Here is a 20156-nt window from a genome sequence, read left to right on the forward strand (position 1 = left end):
TTTATAGACGATCTTTTTTTTCACTTATCTGTGAAAATCAGATCGGGTTTGACAGTAGACGAGTAACTAATAATTTTTATTGATATTTTCGTGTAGTGCAATGATAATTACATGAAATGTAATTCGTCTTACTGTTCATATTTTATTTTAACTCTTCGCGAAAAGATTGATTTACTTAAAAGGGTAGTGTTATTAAAGCCAGTGTCATGTATCCGGAAGGCTGCTTTGTCGATATCCGATGCGAGTGCGAGTTTAGTTTTTTGTAATCCTGTAATGTTATGAGAGCTCTTTTGAGCTGGTTAGCATAATGCCAGTACAGCAGATTAATGTTAAGAATTCGTCGGAAATCGAGAGTTGGGAATGGAACGGTGGTTGCGGGCGAGAGGTGATCCGCGGAGGGTCAGACAGCAGTCGAACTTCATGCAGCAATTCGAGCGGAGATATCTGTCGCATCTGCCACTGCGAGAGCGAGGTCCACAACCCGCTTCTGGCGCCCTGTTACTGCTCAGGTCAGTTTGTAGTTCTGTTCCTAATCATGTTGTCTTATGGAAAATAACAAAATCACGTCACGCGTTGGTATTCTCGTCGATTGCTCAATCAGTATATTTACATCCGAATGCACGTTGTTTAAATTATTGTTTAGGAACAATTCAATTCATGTGAGTAAGGGACATTTTTGAAATTCATTTGTTGTGACATGCATTGAGTGTACACTATACCTAGTGTTGGATGCATATGATGCATGAATTAATGGATTAGCATGTTTGATAAACATATTACAACATCATACATCTAGTTGACATTGACTTTAGCTGGTGTTAGTGAAATAACATACAGTGTGCACACAATATCAGGGTCTTTTTCTTAGGTTTATAATATTTTAACTTGAGAGATGTGTATGAACAATAAATAATTCTTAACTTTATTCAAAATGTAGCGAAGCATACAAAATGAATTATTCTTTACATGTAGGTACATAAAACCATTAGAAAAACATGTCATATAATTGTTTTTGTTTGCTTGCATTATTTATTTTTTGTCTTTTGAACCTCCCCCAACTCTTTTAAGATTTTGGTAAGCTAAGATATATAGGATAGAATATTGAATTCATATATGCTTCCTTACTAAATAAAATATAACCTTATCATAATTTGTTATTTCCTCAAATGTCACATACACTTCTAAAGCACATATTTTTTGTGCTATGGACAGTGGACACAACAACTCTAGACATCTTAAAACGTTAATAGAGTAGTGTAGTCAGTCAGCAGCGATAATTGCTAAGCGGGTGAGGTGTTCAAAATGATCTTGATGCGATTTTATTGTTAAGAGAATAAGAACACGTCAAGGTAATTTTGAACATGTTGCCCGCTTAGCAACTTCTGTTGCTGACTCTACTAACCAATAAAATCTATTCTAATCATTAATCAAAACAATTTGTAGCTATATCAGAAACTAGGATTCAAAATAATTGAAAGCATGGAAACAATTAGATCTTGAGGCCAATTCAAACTTACATTATGAAATCATTTTGATGTCATTATGTTCTCATTCGCCCATGCGTCTCGTTTGTATACCTACGTATAAGAGATTGCATACACACAAACATAAATAAAGATTACAACCCTATTGAGCAATAAGTACTAACAGTTGTAGTGCATAAATGTTTTCCATCGTATTTTCTCGGAAACATTCGTATTTGTCATGCTACTTCAGTCAAGCTAACTTAAGTACTAACTTTTTGTGCTGAGACGTGTCCGAGACTGACTTAAATAGCAAGACATTCTTGTTTCCATGAAAATATGGTGGAAAATAATTATGCACTACATTTGTACAAGTAGGTTTTCTTTATGTTTATCTTTGTACTAAAGGGAAAACGAGTCAATATTATTTTCTTTAAATGACACATTAATGTGTAAACAACTGTTGTTGTTCTTCAATATAGTTCTGTTCTAGGTATTTTTAATTTATACATTGTCATTGGAAGTTTAAAGGAGATAACATTTAGGTTACTCTTACTCATGTTTCATAGAAACACGAAAATTGATGAGTAGGTACTGTAATATTTTGGTCACATAATGTAATAATGGTTGCTAATGTTATAAATCTGAAATTTATTTTCAAAAGCCAAACAGACCGTCTATCATGGGTTGCGTTCTCGCGCGCGAGTCCACGTCCATACTTACGGCTTGGCTACGACATTGCGCGACTGGCTTCAGCTAGAAGCATGCATGTAAAGCCCGGTCTCCATATCGCGCGGCAAATCATCGAACATTGGCTCGCGCGGCAGCCCGGTATCCATTGCGCGCGGCTGCCGCGCGAGCCAATGTTCACGATGGTTTGCCGCGCGATATGGAGACGGGGCTTAAGCTTACCTGAATGCATGAAATTTACATTAATAGCGTACGCCTCAACACTAGTGTTTTGGGCTAGTGCTGTGGGCACGACATTTCACGACGACTTTAAGGTGCGTCCAGACCGCTTCAGACAACTTGCATTGTCGCGACAACACAAGTCATGCTTAGCGGTTTAATCTAATGAACACGCTCACTGCGCACGCTTTTTAGCTGATTTCGCGCTTTATGCGTGCATAAGTTGCGCTAATTAAGCGTGCAATCTGAAGCAGACATGCGTCCGCGTTCGCTACTGGACGCACCTTGCGTTCGTGAACCGTGGCGACTAGCGACCAAAGGGTAAAGGGTAAGAGCGTTTCACATCGTCGGATACGACTACAAAGAAGCAAAAAGTAAAAGGTGTATTTTTATACATTTGTTTATTATTGTTTGTTGTTGAAAAGAAAGAGTAACAGCAAAAAGAAAAGGACCTGGTGCTGTAAAGGGTCACCCTAGCAGGGAGGATGTGGTTTATGATTAAACACACTTTGTTGATCTTTTTTATATTCTTTTAATAAGTTTTAGCTAATTTACATTAATAATATTCGACTAGTCTGGATGGCTGTATCTTTAGGAATGCCCATCAGCACACCCGTTACATCAGACAGCGAGATCAGATGCTAAATTTAAAAGTGGCTTAGTTAGCAGAAAGCTCTAAAGGTTGCAAACCTTTTTTATGTAGTGCCGTAGGACGTTTTCTATCTCTTTCTCTCCAAAGGTCATCCGTTATCGATGTGAAAGAGTAAAAGTTAAATACTTGTCTTGTTGTTTCAGGGAGCCTAAAGTACGTCCACCAGAGCTGCCTGCAGCAGTGGCTGACGGCGTCCGAGACGCGCTCCTGCGAGCTGTGCAAGTTCAACTTCATAATGCACACCAAGATAAAGCCGTTCAATGAGGTATGTACGTCACAGACTATACAAGTACCTACACAGACACCGCATTACGAAGCGTTTACAATGAGCGGTAGGTCACCACACAGGTAGGTGCAATTTTACTTGTTTACCCAATGATGCCTACCGGCTGGACGATTCAAAGGTATTTGAGTGATCTTAGCCATTAATACATATCGCACAAAAGGTTATATACCTACTTATATGGAATTGGATGATTTGGATATCGTATAAATTTGGCGCTACGCCATGGGGAGGCATTCAGCGAAAAGCAATTATCTGGGACGCTAAACGAGAATGATTATATCTAGGTACCGTAATGCTTTTTATTTGTGAAGCCATATATATCTAATCGGATATGCGATGCGAAACCGTTGTTAGGAGTGCTGAAGTATTTTAAATGTTTCCTTTTGTTTGTTCAAAATGGTGACTTACGGCAACAAAAAAGTTGTGGTGTCTGATGTAGCGTAGTCCTTTTAAAATAAGTACAATTGTTATTTGTAATAAACATAATTAGTCATTATTTACGTTTCGTCATTATCTTTACGACCTTAATGGGTTTTAACGATTTCTACTAAAAATTTGAATATCAGCCAAGCATTATTATTATAAATAGTATAGTGCGATAAATATGACTCATTGAGTATATTGTCGGCTAAGCCATATAATATGTTTATAGGCTTAAGTATATTAACTTCACTTGTAAATAAATAAATGCAATAAAATCTTGCAAGTCGGTTTGAAAACTTTTAAACCTATTGTAAATATATTTAATCCATATGGCAATACATTAATTTTGGTACCATCGATCTCATCTGATGGTAGTGATGATGGAACCAGAAGATGGATACTGGTAAATTTCGGTAGGTACTAGTAAACCCTTGAGTTTGAGCTCATCAGTAGGTACGGCTACCACGACTTTGACACTAACATATTCGCTAACATCTGCGTACCATACTTTCTATACATCTCGCTCGCACCAGAGATAATTTGAAATAGAGGCGGATTGTCAAAGTTAATTATGTAGCTACAGTAAATTTACTACCATCTTTTGACAGAAGATTAAAACTGTTAGAACGCCATTTGAGTTTGATCCTTATTATTTCACTGATATGTGTTAATTTGTAAATATTGAAATTCCCGCCATCTACTCGACAGTAGGCCAAAGGTATGGTGCAATCTTTTCACCTTTTAATATTTTCGGTGAAGGAAAACAAAAGGAAACCGGACTAACTCAAATAAGGCTCAATTTATTCTATGGGTTGTAAGGTCTACAGACAATTAAAAAAAATATACACGTTAAATTACAAAATCCTAGTACTTCTACGGAGTTATCGAATCCATAATACAGTGTATAGGGAATAACTATTGCATGCGAGGTCAGAATGTGTAAAACAAGTACCAGGATACAGTTATTAAAGTAATGCAAGTTACTAGGAAAACCCTTTCAGTAAATTAAACCCGATTAGTAAGTGGAATAGTGGACAACTAACTACAACTGTACATTTGTAATGCAATGTTACAGGAAACCAACCTAGGTATATTATATCGATTGTATCAATGTTATGAAGTTTCAGCGAAAATAGGCGTTTCATGGCGAATGAAATTACCTAAAGTTGTTTTTAGGACTATATCTTATCTTATCAAATACTCGTAGGTACAGAATTACAGTTTGAATTACAATAGTTTGAATATTTTTTTGATTCATGTAAAAATATATCACTCAGAAGGTAACTTAAATAAAGGTAACTTTAATTTGTGCGATAGCGCGGTGTCTCCTCTTAATCACATGAAATTAACTCTCGCCCGCGGTATTTCTGGATCGATACGACCTTCACACCTTCAAGAAAAGAGCGTATCCCATCTTAAAGGCTGGCAACGGTGGCAACGCACTGGCAACCCCTCCGGTGTTGCAGGCGTCAATGGGAGACGGTAATCGCTTACCATCAGGCGATTCTGCTCGTTTGTTTCTTAATACACACTCGCTACACTGTCAATTTCTTAAAGTGTTTAGAGGATAACGGGTTCACTCACTTGATTATTAATTATTATTTTTCAAGTGATTGAAACTGTTGTCGTCTAAAGATTTTAAAAGATGTCTCACGAAAGTTTAATATCGATTATTGTCAATTTCTTATTCTGGATACAAGTGTAGTTATTTTCATAGACCTATCGAAACGATTCTTCAGTATGAAATTTGTATGAATTGACCTATGGGAAGATTATACTGTAAATGACACAAAAGATAATGTAATAATAGATAAAATGTTGTTGTTGTTAGGAGAGATAATAGTCATTACATCATTGCTAGATTATTAATTAGATGAGTAGCAATATCTATATTAATCAACATTGATCACAAAGTCCTATAGTTTCTGTAGTGTGTTTTAATATAGGTACCTAACTTTATGGCACACGTCAATTATAATTAAAAATAAAACCGACTTTACAAAAAACATGCAATTTAAAGTCTAACTTCTAAGCAATTTACAAACGAAATTGATATACTTTTGTTTAGGTATTTACTTCGATTTTATTTATCATTGTAGGTGTTTGCTGCTTTCTTAGAAGGATATTTTGTGCAACGGTACATGCTCGTGAGCTAACAGAGCAAGTATTATTAAAATTAAATTAAATTAATCAAATTAACGTTTGCTCGTGGCTCATAAAATGTTAGTTATTTAGAGTCCGTCTAAGTTTACTTTGCAGTCTTTGCACCGACTTGAACAAAGTGAAAGAGTGCCATTAAAATGATGACATTGCCACACTATGTCGTCTATGTCATTGCAAATCCCATGCAGATTCAGCTAGGTCCGACTTTAGTGCAGTTATTTTTGTCCGCCCTATGTTAAAAAGGCGTTAAGGGGCTACCTGAGGTTTTCATCGATTTTTGACAAGTTTTGAATCGTATCTCCTACTTTTGCACTACACATAGAATTATAAGACAAACGACTATCGGTTCTTCAATCTTGTATGTCCATTTGTGTCGACTGGATTTTGAAAGAAATGAATACTTGTTTTTTTATGATTTTTTTAAACATTGTCTAAAAAAACACTTTTTTCGTAACTAGATTGCTGTAAAGGATCTTATATACGAAATCTACATATTTGGGTTCGTCTTTGACGTCTCTAAAACCGTGTTAAGGATTTTAATTTTAAAATGTGGCCGTGTTATGCCATAAAACCAGTTATGTGGCCTAAAAATGTTCGACTTTGATGCCAAATACCTCAAAGACAATGAACCTTAAGTAAATATGGGATACTATATTGCTTAAAGCCGTTGCTGTTAATATGGTAAGCTACAAGAACATTAGAAAACTAAGGGATTCAGTTCGAAGATCATTGGCGTGGGGAGCCCCTTTAGAATGTTACGAATAAATAAGGACTATTTATGCCTTAAGAGCTGCTAGTTTTCTAATTAGCTCGCCTGAGCGCGTAATCGTCTAAATAGTCGATACTTCGTTTTGGACGCACGTGACCAACTGCGCCTCAGTTAATTATACATATATAAGTATAGAAACTAATTATGTATTACGAGCGATTATGATAATGCTCGATACGGGATGAACGTCACGTATTAATATTACTGTTTGATGCTACTAATGTGTACATACTGTGTTTGAAACAGTTTCAAATACGATTACAGTATTACATTTTATTTACAATTATTAAAGGGGTGGTATTCTTTTTAGGGTTCCGTACCCAAAGGGTAAAAACGGGACCCTATTACTAAGACTCCGCTGTCCGTCCGTCCGTCCGTCCGTCCGTCTGTCACCAGGCTGTATCTCACGAACCGTGATAGCTAGACAGTTGAAATTTTCACAGATGATGTATTTCTGTTGCCGCTATAACAACAAATACTAAAAACAGAATAAAATAAAGATTTAAGTAGGGCTCCCAGCCTCCCATACAACAAACGTGATTTTTGACCGAAGTTAAGCAACGTCGGGCGGGGTCAGTACTTGGATGGGTGACCGTTTTTTTGCTTGTTTTTTTGTTGATGGTGCGGAACCCTTCGTGCGCGAGTCCGACTCGCACTTGGCCGGTTTTTTTTGTTGTTATTCTGTTCCGTTGTCCAGGGCACAGTTTGTTAGAAGACATTACGTATTAAGTTCTAGTAGTTTTACCGACATGTTTAGTAGACAGATGAAACATTATAGAAGCGCTTAAAATATAACTATACCTAGTTGAAACTCCGTGTTGCCAAAAAGTTCGTGTAAACGAGTTTTCGTCGCTCGTCTTGTATTAGAGCAGGGGTCACCAATTAGTTTATTCTGAGGTCCGGTTCTTAAAATAAAATGACCATCTCGGTCCGTTTCTACTAGAGTTTATTAAAAAAGCAAAAAAAAAATTTAGAGGTAAAACTAATGAAAAATTAGAGGTCCGGTTCTTAAAATAAAATGACCATCTCGGTCCGTTTCTACTAGAGTTTATTAAAAAAGCAAAAAAAAATTAGAGGTAAAACTAATGAAAAATTCGTTTGATAAGTTTAAAGATTAGGATTCAATACATTCATCAAAAAATTAAAGAGTCCAAACGCGTTGTACGTGCCACTATGCACATCTGTATAAGTAATTATTTATTTAGGAGTGCTGACGTTCGTAAAATAGTTGACCTTGTAACACTAACGACGTCATAAGGAAGATTTGTGTGTATGAAACATTAATAACTGTATGTGTTGTCCTTGAGTTAAACACGGAAATAGAGGGATTTCTGTATCTTCTATGCATTCATGTATTCATATATTTAACATATATGTACATATATCATATTTCATCCGTCTATCTATTAGAATGAATTTTATCGTAGAAAATAGAGGTATGATTGGTTTTTAGGGTTCCGTAGCCAAATGGCAAAAAACGGAACCCTTATAGATTCGTCATGTCTGTCTGTCCGTCTGTCTGTCCGTCTGTCTGTCCGTCTGTCTGTCCGTCTGTCTGTCCGTCTGTCTGTCCGTCCGTATGTCACAGCCACTTTTCTCCGAAACTATAAGAACTATACTGTTGAAACTTGGTAAGTAGATGTATTCTGTGAACCGCATTAAGATTTTCACACAAAAATAGAAAAAAAACAATAAATTTTTGGGGTTCCCCATACTTCGAACTGAAACTCAAAAATTTTTTTTTCATCAAACCCATACGTGTGTGGTATCTATGGATAGGTCTTCAAAAATGATATTGAGGTTCCTAATATCATTTTTTTCTAAACTGAATAGTTTGCGCGAGAGACACTTCCAAAGTGGTAAAATGTGTGTTCCCCCCCCCGTAACTTCTAAAATAAGAGAATGATAAAACTAAAAAAAATATATGATGTACATTACCATGTAAACTTCCACCGAAAATTGGTTTGAACGAGATCTAGTAAGTAGTTTTTTTTTTATACGTCATAAATCGCCTAAATACGGAACCCTTCATGGGCGAGTCCGACTCGCACTTGGCCGCTTTTTTTTTCTGTCGTGCGAAGTTGATTAAATTATTACGGGTACCAGAGTGACTTAGATCAGGAGGTCTAAACATTTTTGACCTGAAGACCACAACGCCTTCGCTTACTTTTCACATATCAAAATACGTAATTTGGCTCTTCGCGAGCCGGATCCGATCTATCATCGTCATCTTCCTCGCGTTGTCTCGGCTTTTTTGTCACGGTTACTACGGTCCCATTTTTAGGGTTCCGTAGCCAAATGGCAAAAAACGGAACCCTTATAGATTCGTCATGTCTGTCTGTCTGTCTGTCTGTCCGTCTGTCCGTCTGTCCGTCTGTCCGTCTGTCTGTCCGTCCGTATGTCACAGCCACTTTTCTCCGAAACTATAAGAATTATACTGTTGAAACTTGGTAAGTAGATGTATTCTGTGAACCGCATTAAGATTTTCACACAAAAATAGAAAAAAAAACAATAAATTTTTGGGGTTCCCCATACTTCGAACTGAAACTCAAAAATTTTTTTTTCATCAAACCCATACGTGTGGGGTATCTATGGATAGGTCTTCAAAAATGATATTGAGGTTTCTAATATCATTTTTTTCTAAACTGAATAGTTTGCGCGAGAGACACTTCCAAAGTGGTAAAATGTGTGTCCCCCCCCCTGTAACTTCTAAAATAAGAGAATGATAATACTAAAAAAAATATATGATATACATTACCATGTAAACTTCCACCGAAAATTGGTTTGAACGAGATCTAGTAAGTAGTTTTTTTTATACGTCATAAATCGCCTAAATACGGAACCCTTCATGGGCGAGTCCGACTCGCACTTGGCCGCTTTTATCGCTTGTCACCATGCCTGTCACGTACTAACAAGTATGTAGGTAAGTGCGAAAGTGACGGGCATAGTGACAGGCGATAAAAATGGAACCATGCTGCGCCCGCTGAGGTCCGCTCGGCAACTTATCTAAAGCCGGATCCGGCCTGTATTGTTAACAAAGTTAACAAACCCATATGTTTTGGAGGATCTCCTCAACAATGATAAAAAAGTTTAATGTGACTGTATATTTTCATCTTATTAATTGACATGTGTTTTTTACAGTGGCGGTTGCTAGAAATGTCAGGCGTGGAGCGTCGGCGTCTGTGCTGCGCTGTGCTGTTCCACTGCGTGGCTGCGCTCTGTGTCATGTGGAGTCTATTCGTGCTTATAGAACGGGCTGTAGAAGAGGTGCACCGAGGACTCATAGGTAACATGCTCTTTGTAACAAATACTGCGGACATTCTTCATCTACACGCTGGAAATGTCAGGCGTGGAGCGTCGGCGTCTCTGCTGCGCTGTGCTGTTCCACTGCGTGGCTGCGCTCTGTGTCATGTGGAGTCTATTCGTGCTTATAGAACGGGCTGTAGAAGAGGTGCACCGAGGACTCATAGGTAACATGCTCTTTGTAACAAATACTGCGGACATTCTTCATCTACACGCTGGAAATGTCAGGCGTGGAGCGTCGGCGTCTCTGCTGCGCTGTGCTGTTCCACTGCGTGGCTGCGCTCTGCGTCATGTGGAGTCTATTCGTGCTTATAGAACGGGCTGTAGAAGAGGTGCACCGAGGACTCATAGGTAACATGCTCTTTGTAACAACAACTGCGGTCATTCTTTATCTACACGCTGGAAATGTCAGGCGTGGAGCGTCGGCGTCTCTGCTGCGCTGTGCTGTTCCACTGCGTGGCTGCGCTCTGCGTCATGTGGAGTCTATTCGTGCTCATAGAACGAGCTATAGAAGAGGTGCACCGAGGACTCATAGGTAACATGCTCTTTGTAACAACAACTGCGGTCATTCTTTATCTACACGCTGGAAATGTCAGGCGTGGAGCGTCGGCGTCTCTGCTGCGCTGTGCTGTTCCACTGCGTGGCTGCGCTCTGCGTCATGTGGAGTCTATTCGTGCTCATAGAACGAGCTATAGAAGAGGTGCACCGAGGACTCATAGGTAACATGCTCTTTGTAACAACAACTGCGGTCATTCTTTATCTACACGCTGGAAATGTCAGGCGTGGAGCGTCGGCGTCTCTGCTGCGCTGTGCTGTTCCACTGCGTGGCTGCGCTCTGCGTCATGTGGAGTCTATTCGTGCTCATAGAACGAGCTATAGAAGAGGTGCACCGAGGACTCATAGGTAACATGCTCTTTGTAACAACAACTGCGGTCATTCTTTATCTACACGCTGGAAATGTCAGGCGTGGAGCGTCGGCGTCTCTGCTGCGCTGTGCTGTTCCACTGCGTGGCTGCGCTCTGCGTCATGTGGAGTCTATTCGTGCTTATAGAACGAGCTGTAGAAGTGCATCGCGGACTCATAGGTAACATGCTCTTTGTAACAAAAACTGCGGACATTCTTGCTGGAAATGTGTATCGCCACCATGCTAAAGTAAACTCTTTATTCGCCATTGTTTATACGTACAGTTGCTGTTAAGAAAAACTATACAAAACAATCTAGAGCAAACGAAGTGTCGATGAACTTGTACAGAATGGAAAAAAACTTTAAAATATATTTAACAAATTTTGTCCTTTTTTCAAATTTAAAAGTTTAGTTTAGGTCAGTAAAACAGCAACACTATTTCTTTGAAATTCACCTCGGTTTTTTTACCAACCTGACCTAGGTCACCTTCAAGCTACCTTCAAGTGTCACCATCTTTCATTACATACTAAGAGCAACACTAAACCTTATGTGTTTGCAATAAAGTTGCTTATTGTCAGTCAACATTGTGGTATTATAGGTACAGACACGTTACACGTAGATTAGGTGAATGAACCTTGTGGTTTATGTAGTTTATTATGCGATGACTCCTACCTGCAGTAATTATACGTAATATGAATTTCAATATCATTATCTTCTCTTGTTGTATTTAGAGTAGGCTAAGGTGTACTCGGATATTTCCGAATGAACGAAAGTGGCGGATAATTCCGAAAGCTGACTCTTACTACAACGGAATATGAGTGATTTTACAATGATTTTCGGGATTACCCGATTTCCGGAATTACCCGAATAAACCATATATCTTTTGACTGTGTAAGATTAGTCAAGTCTAAGACAATTTTGTGCAACAAATTTGATTGTTGATGTAGATGTGGAGTTCATGTCCAACTCGGGAGCACGTTTTTTTGAGGTGGGGAAAAAATGATAAACTCGAGACAGCGTAAGGCGATCACGTGACCGTAAGGGGCGTAAGGCGATCACGTGACCGTAAGGGGCGTAAGGCGATCACGTGACCGTAAGGGGCGTAAGGTTTAGATGGCCACTCATAATTTAGATGGCATTTAATTAAATCAATAAAGAAAAACTCATTGTTATTTGACATTTATGTTCAAATAATTTGACGTTGTCATGGCAGTATGTAAATAAACATGTCAATGAAAAAGTGTGATCTTATTTGAGAATGATAATAATATATAATAAATAAATAGAATACCTCCGCTAAACGTATGTATCGTGTTATCGGGCGTCGGTAACATAGTGAGGTGAGTTTTCACTTCTATTGGCACTCCCAGAGTGCAACCGTTGTTGCTTTTTCTTAAATTTTACTTCTATACAACTGTTATTAATTATTATTGCTCCTGCCAGACATTTAACTAATTTTAAATAATTTGAAATAATCTATGGACAGGCCTTTTTTTGAGACGAATTAAAATAGTACCTCTTTGTTTTGGCAGATTTTGTGGGCGGGTAGAGGTTAAAGAAGGTGGAATCGTTATATGTACATTATAGTCACCGTGCCACCGTGCATGGCTAACTTTCCGATGCCCATGTGCGAAAAGAGTAAGTTTCTAGGGTTTATGATTGACAACACTCTAAATTGGAAGTGCCATGTAGACAACCTTTGTGATCGATTGGGTGGTGCGTCGTTTGCGTTGAGGAAACTGAAGCCACTTATCTCAGCAGAAGCCTTAAAGCAGGTGTACTTTGCGCATTTCCACTCTATCATGGCATACGCCTCACTGCTCTGGGGCAATTCAACAGATGCAAAAAGAGTTCTGATAATGCAGAAACGCGCAATACGTACACTTGCCGGTGTAAAAGACAGGCACCCTTGTAAAGAGCTCTTTGGTTCTCAACGTATAATGACGCACTACTCACAATACCTGTTCGATGTACTGATATATGTAAGGCAGAATATATCCCAATTTGCACGTATTAACTTTCCGGGCAAACTGCTTCGAGCTGCAGGGCGTCTGAGAACAGTTCCCCGTCGCATGGCACTTTCAAGAAAGAACCCACGAGTCATAGGCCCGACTTACTACGAGCACCTACCTGCCGATCTGAGAAATGAGCCGTGTGACGAAACATTTAAGCGCAAATTGAGAAACCTTTTGTTCAATAACCCTCTGTACTCTGTAAATGAGTACATGGAATTGAATTTGTAACGACATACGTAATTTTATTTATTATTAATTTGTTGATTAGTATTTAAAACATGACATTTTGTTCATTTGTGATATTTTTATCTTTATTTGACATTTTAATGACAGTTACAAATTATTTACGTTGACATCGACTTTAATGTTAATTTGGTTTATATTCAATTGTTTGACATGTTTTTCTTTGTACAGTCGACGTCAAAGAGATCTTTACGACTAACGTTACAAAAAATTATTTACATGACTTTATTGTCATAGCATTTAGGTCGTGTAAACATTTTTTTGTTACTTTGGCTGTAAATTTCTCTTTGACGTCGACTGTACATGACGATCCTTATTGGGAGACACAATTAATCTTATTATTTTGAATTTTTAATTTATAATGTAATTTTTGACGATCATGATGAGAAGATAAACATAATTTTGACGAATGTACCAAATTTATAGTGTAATTTTCATCTTGAAATAAAGAAATCTAAATCTAATCTAGTCTGTCAAGCAGGATATGTCAGTAGCAATGTAAAGCAAACTACAGTATGGTATCCCTAGGAAACGAACTAAAACCAGCAATATACATCGAACAACAATGAAATGTAAACAAACAGTTCCACAGATAAGATATAAATGACACGCGATATTCGAACAATAGGGATGATGACACATGTTAAATTTTATAACAAAATGTAGTAAAATAGATAGCAAACGAGCAATTTATCACAATAATGTGAATATTAAAATAAAATATTGAAAAATTACAAAATTACAGGACCTGAAAGTTTCAACATTTAAGTTTTTTTTAACTTCCAAAAACGATAAAAGTAAGGGTACCATTCGATTCCTTACATTTCATCCAAAAAAATATTGTATAGCAACTGTATACATAAACGCAATATTTCACCGACAAAAACGCAATTTTCTTGTTTTGTCCATACGGGCGATGCGGTCCAGATGGGCGATGACGTCACGGCCTCTGTCCCTTTTGTATAGGGCGTTTCGCGAGTGAAGTGCGACTGTCGGACTTTGACTACAATTTCTGACTTTTGTGTTACTTTAATGCAATGGGTCCCATATGGACATTTGATCCTAAAAACAAACCCGATCGATTGATACCATAAAAAAAAATTAGTCATGTAGCCTATTCAAACGTAGTGTTGCTAAACTGACATTTTTCAAATTTGCCGCCTTTTTCTACTGACAACATTTGCTTGATCAAGTATAGGTCTCTTATTAAGCGCTCGTATGCCTGAAACGTTAACTAGGAGACTGTTTAGAAATCGCGGCACAAGATAGCTGATACCCCTTTGGGGGTCATCCATTTATTACATCACACGTTTAGGGAGAGAAAGGAGGTCAAGAAAATGTGACATGTTGTGACATGGGGGAGGGGGGGGTCACTAACTTTGTGACGTCACTTTAACTTCATCAGGCGGTCTAGCATGAGTTGCGTTCTCGCGCGCGACGCCATACATCTGGCGCGACTTCAAGTATGGACTCGCGCGCGAGAACGCAAGTTGTGCTAGACCGTCTGTAACCGAAAAATTATTTTATCGCTGTAACAGTTAAATAACAAGTTTTTGGAACGATAATCGTTTTTACTCGTTGAATTTCCTTTCCTAATCAGCTTTGGGTTATAAAATTACTAATATTTCTTTTGGCAAAAATATTTTGATAAAATATTAACGGTAATACTTAATTCGATTTGCCGATTTCGTTGAAAAATTGTGACGTCCAGGGGGGGAGGGGTTTGCCAAGTGTGACCAAGTGTGACAAGGAAGGGGGAGGGGTCGAAAAAGCTAGAAATTCGTGTGACGTAATTACCTTTTAACCGCCAGCAATTTTTGATCGAGCGTGCTCGTGTCGCCACCGACAGTAATTGTACCACGCAGAGTTAGGTTGGCATAGTTACGGGAGTTATAAATGTGCTGTATAAACCAAATCAGATCTTTGTCTTATTTATCAGACTGTGGCGAAATGAGCTGGATATGTATTGTTTTATGTTGGACGACCGGTCTGGCCTAGTGGGTAGTGACCCTGCCTGTGAAGCCGCGGTCCTGGGTTCGAATCCCAGTAAGGGCATTTATTTGTGTGATGAGCACAGATGTCTGAGTACCCACAACACAAGCTTTCTTGAGCTTACCGTGGGGCTTAGTCAATTTGTGTAATAATGTCCTATAATATTTTTTTTTTTTTTTTTTATATATCAGACTCTGGCGGTTAAAGGGTTAATGGATGACCCCTTTTAACTAAAACCCTTCTTTATTGCAGCGTGGCCATTCTGGACGAAGCTGGTGGTGGTTGCTGTGGGGTTCACGGGCGGTGCAGTGTTTATGTACATCCAGTGTCGCCAGTACCTGCATTTGTGTAATCGTTGGCGCGCTCACAATAGGTAACCCTTTTTTATCACGCATGTGAACTAACAAAGGCACATTAGGCTTAACTGAACATCATAATTACTGTTAACTACATAGTCTTGCCATAAATTCTGTCATCAGAGACTATTATGAGAATTACACATTCAATTAGGTTTTACATTATTAACAAAGGGAAGGAGATAACGAACATAAAATGCCTAATTATGACTCGATGTTCTCAACATGCCTATTAAGGAGCAAGTGAGTCATCCCTGAAACACGTACAATTTTTTGCTGACATATATATTATGACATTCGGATGAATATTATGATATTTGGTTTAGGTAATTTGTGCGATCTGTAATACATTTTTTGTATGCACACAGATCTAAAAAAAGCGGCAGATGTAGTTAACAAAGTGCTGAAATTTTATCATTCTTCTCTTTTTAGGGTTCCGTAGGCAACTCTGTCTGTCCGAGACTTTGATCCGTGATCATAGCGCTAGAAAGAGACAACGCCTTTTGTTTAACCTTTTCCACAGCATGTCAAACAAAAGCTGTCACTCGGACGCCACATCATTGAAGTGTCAAAACTGAAGTTGAACTTTATGTATATGCACGTAGGTCGATGTTTCTCTATGGTCTGTGACCGATTAATCGGCCTTTGGCGTTGAACCTACGGTGCGGATATATCGGTCATTGGCGTCCAAAAGGTTCATTCGAAAATATTTTCAAAGAAAATTTCTACCATGCGTATGTTTGCAACCAGCTACACACTTTTGATAGTTATCGATGCTTGGGATATATACAATACAGATACAACGTAATGTTGACTGTTTCGTCGTAATAATGACGGTGACGAATAATGTAGTGTCGTGATGGTATTGCAGGATATTTATTTATTTATTTAAACTTTATTGCACAATAAATGAAGAGTACAAATGGCGGACTTAATGCCAGAAGGCATTCTCTACCAGTCAACCATGGGCTAAACCGAAAGATCTAGTTGGTGCAGTCTCAGGCGGTTGGTCCGAATTTATTTTAACAGTATTCTGAAATACTGTTAAAATAAATTTGGAAAGAAAAAAAACACTAAACTATAATATATGACATTATATATACATAAGTAATATTATACATAAATAATACAGTAATATTATACATCAGGATACTGCTGATCCAGAACGCGCCGGAAAAGATGCCCATCCCGCACCACTCGCCGCCGCGCGCGGCGCGCCGCGCCATCGCGCACGGACAGGTACATAACATAAGATAAGCATACATTTAAAAGTGGAAAAATTACTCTTTGGTGAGACTTGGGTAAGCTTAATAGCATCGTTCGTAGACGTTGCTGCATGTTAAAAATTAAAATAAGATAAGGAATATTAATTAGCACAAAAATATACATAGTGTATAAATTAATATTTAAAGGAACGGAGACTTGCGCTAAAAGTTCTATATCTATATGAAGACAGTTCACTGACAAGACGCCACGAGTATTTTTTGACTCAGTTAAACAACGTTGCATACAATACTTTTTCTACGACCAAACACTTACTTTGAAATAAAATTATAAATTTAACAAATTTTTTTCATGTCATCTAGTGGACTTCTACCTACGGTATCTACCTGTTTTTAGTGATTCTTGTGCTATTACTGATATTTCTTCAGGCGTAGACACTTAAGTTTTTGTCTTCATCCATTTTAACTTGAAAGACACACTGTTTTTTAACACAAAAGTTAAGTTTTCATTCGATAGGCACAATAGTATTCATATTCAAGATTATTAAGTGGCCATTACACGAAGTATTGTAAAAGAGCCAAAAAGATACTGCGTGTATGCACAAATGCTTTTTTAGGGAATAGACTAAAGACTTGTCTTGACAACTTTAAGATAGGGTTTTAAAGATGTGTGCACGACCCTTTCAATGACAAATAAAAGTACGGGAGTAGAAAAAATAATAAAAATATGCACACAATAAAGTTGCCTTTAGTCGCGTCTAGGCAAGCGAAAAATGTGCACGTTCTAACGAGGTAGCGAGCTCCAGCACAAAGAAAAATACAAGCAGCGAAACAGAAATATACAAGTTTATGTTTACAACGAGTGAGAGACAGATGTGAATGTAATGCGAAAATTAATCAAAAATAACAGATTGCCTTACCTACGATTACCTACGAAAGGTATAGAAATAAATATGGAAGTTTATTTTGTGGCGATTATGAGTATAACTTATCTATAGTTATACAGGGTGCTTCCTGTAACAGGAGCAATAAATTAAACCAAAGGCTGTACTCCTCAAACTGACCAACATTTGTTCAGCAACTTTTAAAAAATATGAATCCTTTAGACTTCCTCTTTTTCATACAAAATAAATATTGCCTTCAATGTACGCCGACATCAGTGTGTTTGACGTTGCTTGTCACGCTTTAAACTTAACAAAATTTGCAATACATTGCGTCTTAGAATAAACTTAAAAGTGTAATAAAAATCAAAGTCAGTCAGTCAGTCATCAGTTATTTTGAAAAGTTGCTGAACAAATGTTGGTCAGTTTGAGGAGTACAGCCTACGGTTTAATTTATTGCTCCTGTTACAGGAAGCACCCTGTATAATATCATTGACCTTTATATTGTTAAGGTGGTAGCGAACATCGAGCCGGTGCCCGTGCCGGCGGCCTACCATGAAGAGGACGAGAGCGGAGGCTTCGAGTCGTACCGCGCCGACCCGCGCCGCAGGCTCGCCCCGCCCGGCGGGTCCGTACAGCGGGACCAGCCGCAGCCCGCCAGACGCTGCTCGGACACGCTAGTTAGTGTCGCGGTCGAAGCTCAAGCCCCCACGGTTTACCACATCAGGTATGTCATCATCATCTTCCTCGCGTTGTCCCGGCATTTTGCCACGGCTCATGGGAGCCTGGGGTCCGCTTGGCAACTAATCCCAGTAATTGGCGTGGGCACTAGTTTTTACGAAAGCGACTGCCATCTGACCTTCCAACCCGGAGGGTAAACTAGGCCCGTATTGGGATTAGTCCGGTTTCCTCACGATGTTTTCCTTCACCGAAAAGCGACTGGTAAATATCAAATGATATTTCGTACATAAGTTCCGAAAAACTCATTGGCACAAGCCTGGGTTCGAACCCGCGACCTCCGGATTGAAAGTCGCATGCTCTTACCGCTAGGCCACCAGCGCTTCAGGTATGTATCGGTCATTAAATTTAACACTCATTATTTAATATTGTCTTCCGTTACCGCGGTAGTTACTCATGAAATAAAACTATTAAAACGGATTATATCGCGGTATATTGAATTTATTATTTGTCAATAGTACCAGCTAACCGAAAGTGATTCTTATCGTAACTAGTAGTTCTCGAATTGAGAACTTGCGGTTTGCCATAAACTAGTTGCTGAGTGGCCTAAGTAAGGTACGAGATTGAAAAGCTTGCATATGTATACAATCCTTTTTTAAGTGGCAACTAAAATTATACTACATATTTCATATTTGTACTATAAGACTTCAATAATTAAATGAAATTAGGTGGATATGTTAGGAGACATAAAAATTGTACAAAAGACATCAACGCACTTCTTTTTCATTAAATAGGACCGCATTGATGTCTTTCGTTGTATCCTTCGGGGACCCGCAATCGGTCGAATTTGTTATAATTATTATACAGCCGATTAAAGCGTTTCGTAAGAAGTCATCGTCGAGCCCATAGTGAAAAGTGTGTTATAACAGTTCGGTATACGAAGTCTTAATTCAACTATTAAAGTCGACGAGTAGAAATAGTACATTATTGTCGAGGTTCGGAAGTAGCTACTTGCTGGCTGAGGATTCGTTTTAAACGGACGACCTTGGGAGTCCGTTTAATTGAATCCGAAGCCAGCAAGTAGCCTTCCAGCCGAGTCATATATAGTGCTTTTCTCAAAAATGGTGCAAGAAATAGAAATATTTTACAGAAGCAACGTTCTAATTTTTACAGAAAAAAGTAAAACCATTAAAAAGATGCCGCCTTTTTAAAAAAAAAAGTGTATTTTTCTGTTGAAAATACGCCAACGTATTTGAGACACCTAAATAGTCGCGGTAGGTACCAACATTATAATAATAAGTGCTGATCATCTGTTTGGCTGTTTAATGGACCTATGCCTTCATTTGATATGGCCATTTAAAGTTTTAAAAAGTTTGGAACTCGTTAAATAATGGAATTTGTATGTAACATTGCAGTCCCGAAATCGAGACTGCAATGTTATTAACTTTTTAATTTTTTGAATGACTATAAACTACGCACTTTGCGACCTATTTTTTAACCGGCAACGTCATTTTTGAGAAAAAGTCTTTCGACCTGTGTACGTTGTACGTATTAATGAGTAATATTGTTTGTTCTAGCGCGGACCCGCTGGAGGCGGACATCCGGTCGCTGCTGGCGCTGGACGCGCGCGCGGCGCGCTCCCTCCCCAACCTCCCCACCCTCCCCTCCCTCCCCTCCCTCCCCTCGCTGCGCGCCTCGCGGGAGTCGCTCCTCCCCGCCGCGCCGCCGTCCTGAGGCGCGCCTCCCCCCCCGCTCACGCTGTACCCCGACCCCGCCGTCTACTAGCGGCCGCGGGGCGAGCGTGCCAGATCACGAGGAAGGTATGACCAGTGTTTAACGTTGATTACGTGTGTGACAGCCGAGAATGCTTCCTGAACGCCGCTCCGGGTGCTGACCC

General features: G+C 38.8%; 2 protein-coding genes across 2 annotated transcripts in view; one reads left to right on the forward strand and one right to left on the reverse strand.

The window, feature by feature from the left end:
* Window positions 1–20156, reverse strand: part of LOC134650153 (iron-sulfur cluster assembly 1 homolog, mitochondrial) — a 146878-nt gene that overhangs the window by 107540 nt on the left and 19182 nt on the right. The window lies entirely within an intron of this gene.
* On the forward strand, window positions 23–19995 carry LOC134650164 (E3 ubiquitin-protein ligase MARCHF8-like). Its single transcript, XM_063505019.1, has 7 exons — window positions 23–509; window positions 3168–3289; window positions 9807–9951; window positions 15374–15494; window positions 16626–16716; window positions 18094–18308; window positions 19837–19995. The coding sequence occupies exons 1-7, from the start codon at window positions 308–310 to the stop codon at window positions 19991–19993; spliced, it is 1053 nt and encodes a 350-aa protein (XP_063361089.1). The 5' UTR covers window positions 23–307; the 3' UTR covers window positions 19994–19995.

Source organism: Cydia amplana, chromosome 8 (assembly GCF_948474715.1).
Source record: "Cydia amplana chromosome 8, ilCydAmpl1.1, whole genome shotgun sequence".
NCBI classification, from domain to species: domain Eukaryota; kingdom Metazoa; phylum Arthropoda; class Insecta; order Lepidoptera; family Tortricidae; genus Cydia; species Cydia amplana.

What these genes read in the sequence shown, in the direction of transcription:
- LOC134650164 (XM_063505019.1), top strand. Translation starts at nt 308, where the DNA reads ATGCCAGTACAGCAGATTAATGTTAAGAATTCGTCGGAAATCGAGAGT. An exon ending in AGATAAAGCCGTTCAATGAG is followed by an intron (nt 3,290 to 9,806) that starts GTATGTACGTCA and finishes TGTTTTTTACAG; the next exon opens with TGGCGGTTGCTAGAAATGTC. An exon ending in CGTTGGCGCGCTCACAATAG is followed by an intron (nt 15,495 to 16,625) that starts GTAACCCTTTTT and finishes ATTATACATCAG; the next exon opens with GATACTGCTGATCCAGAACG.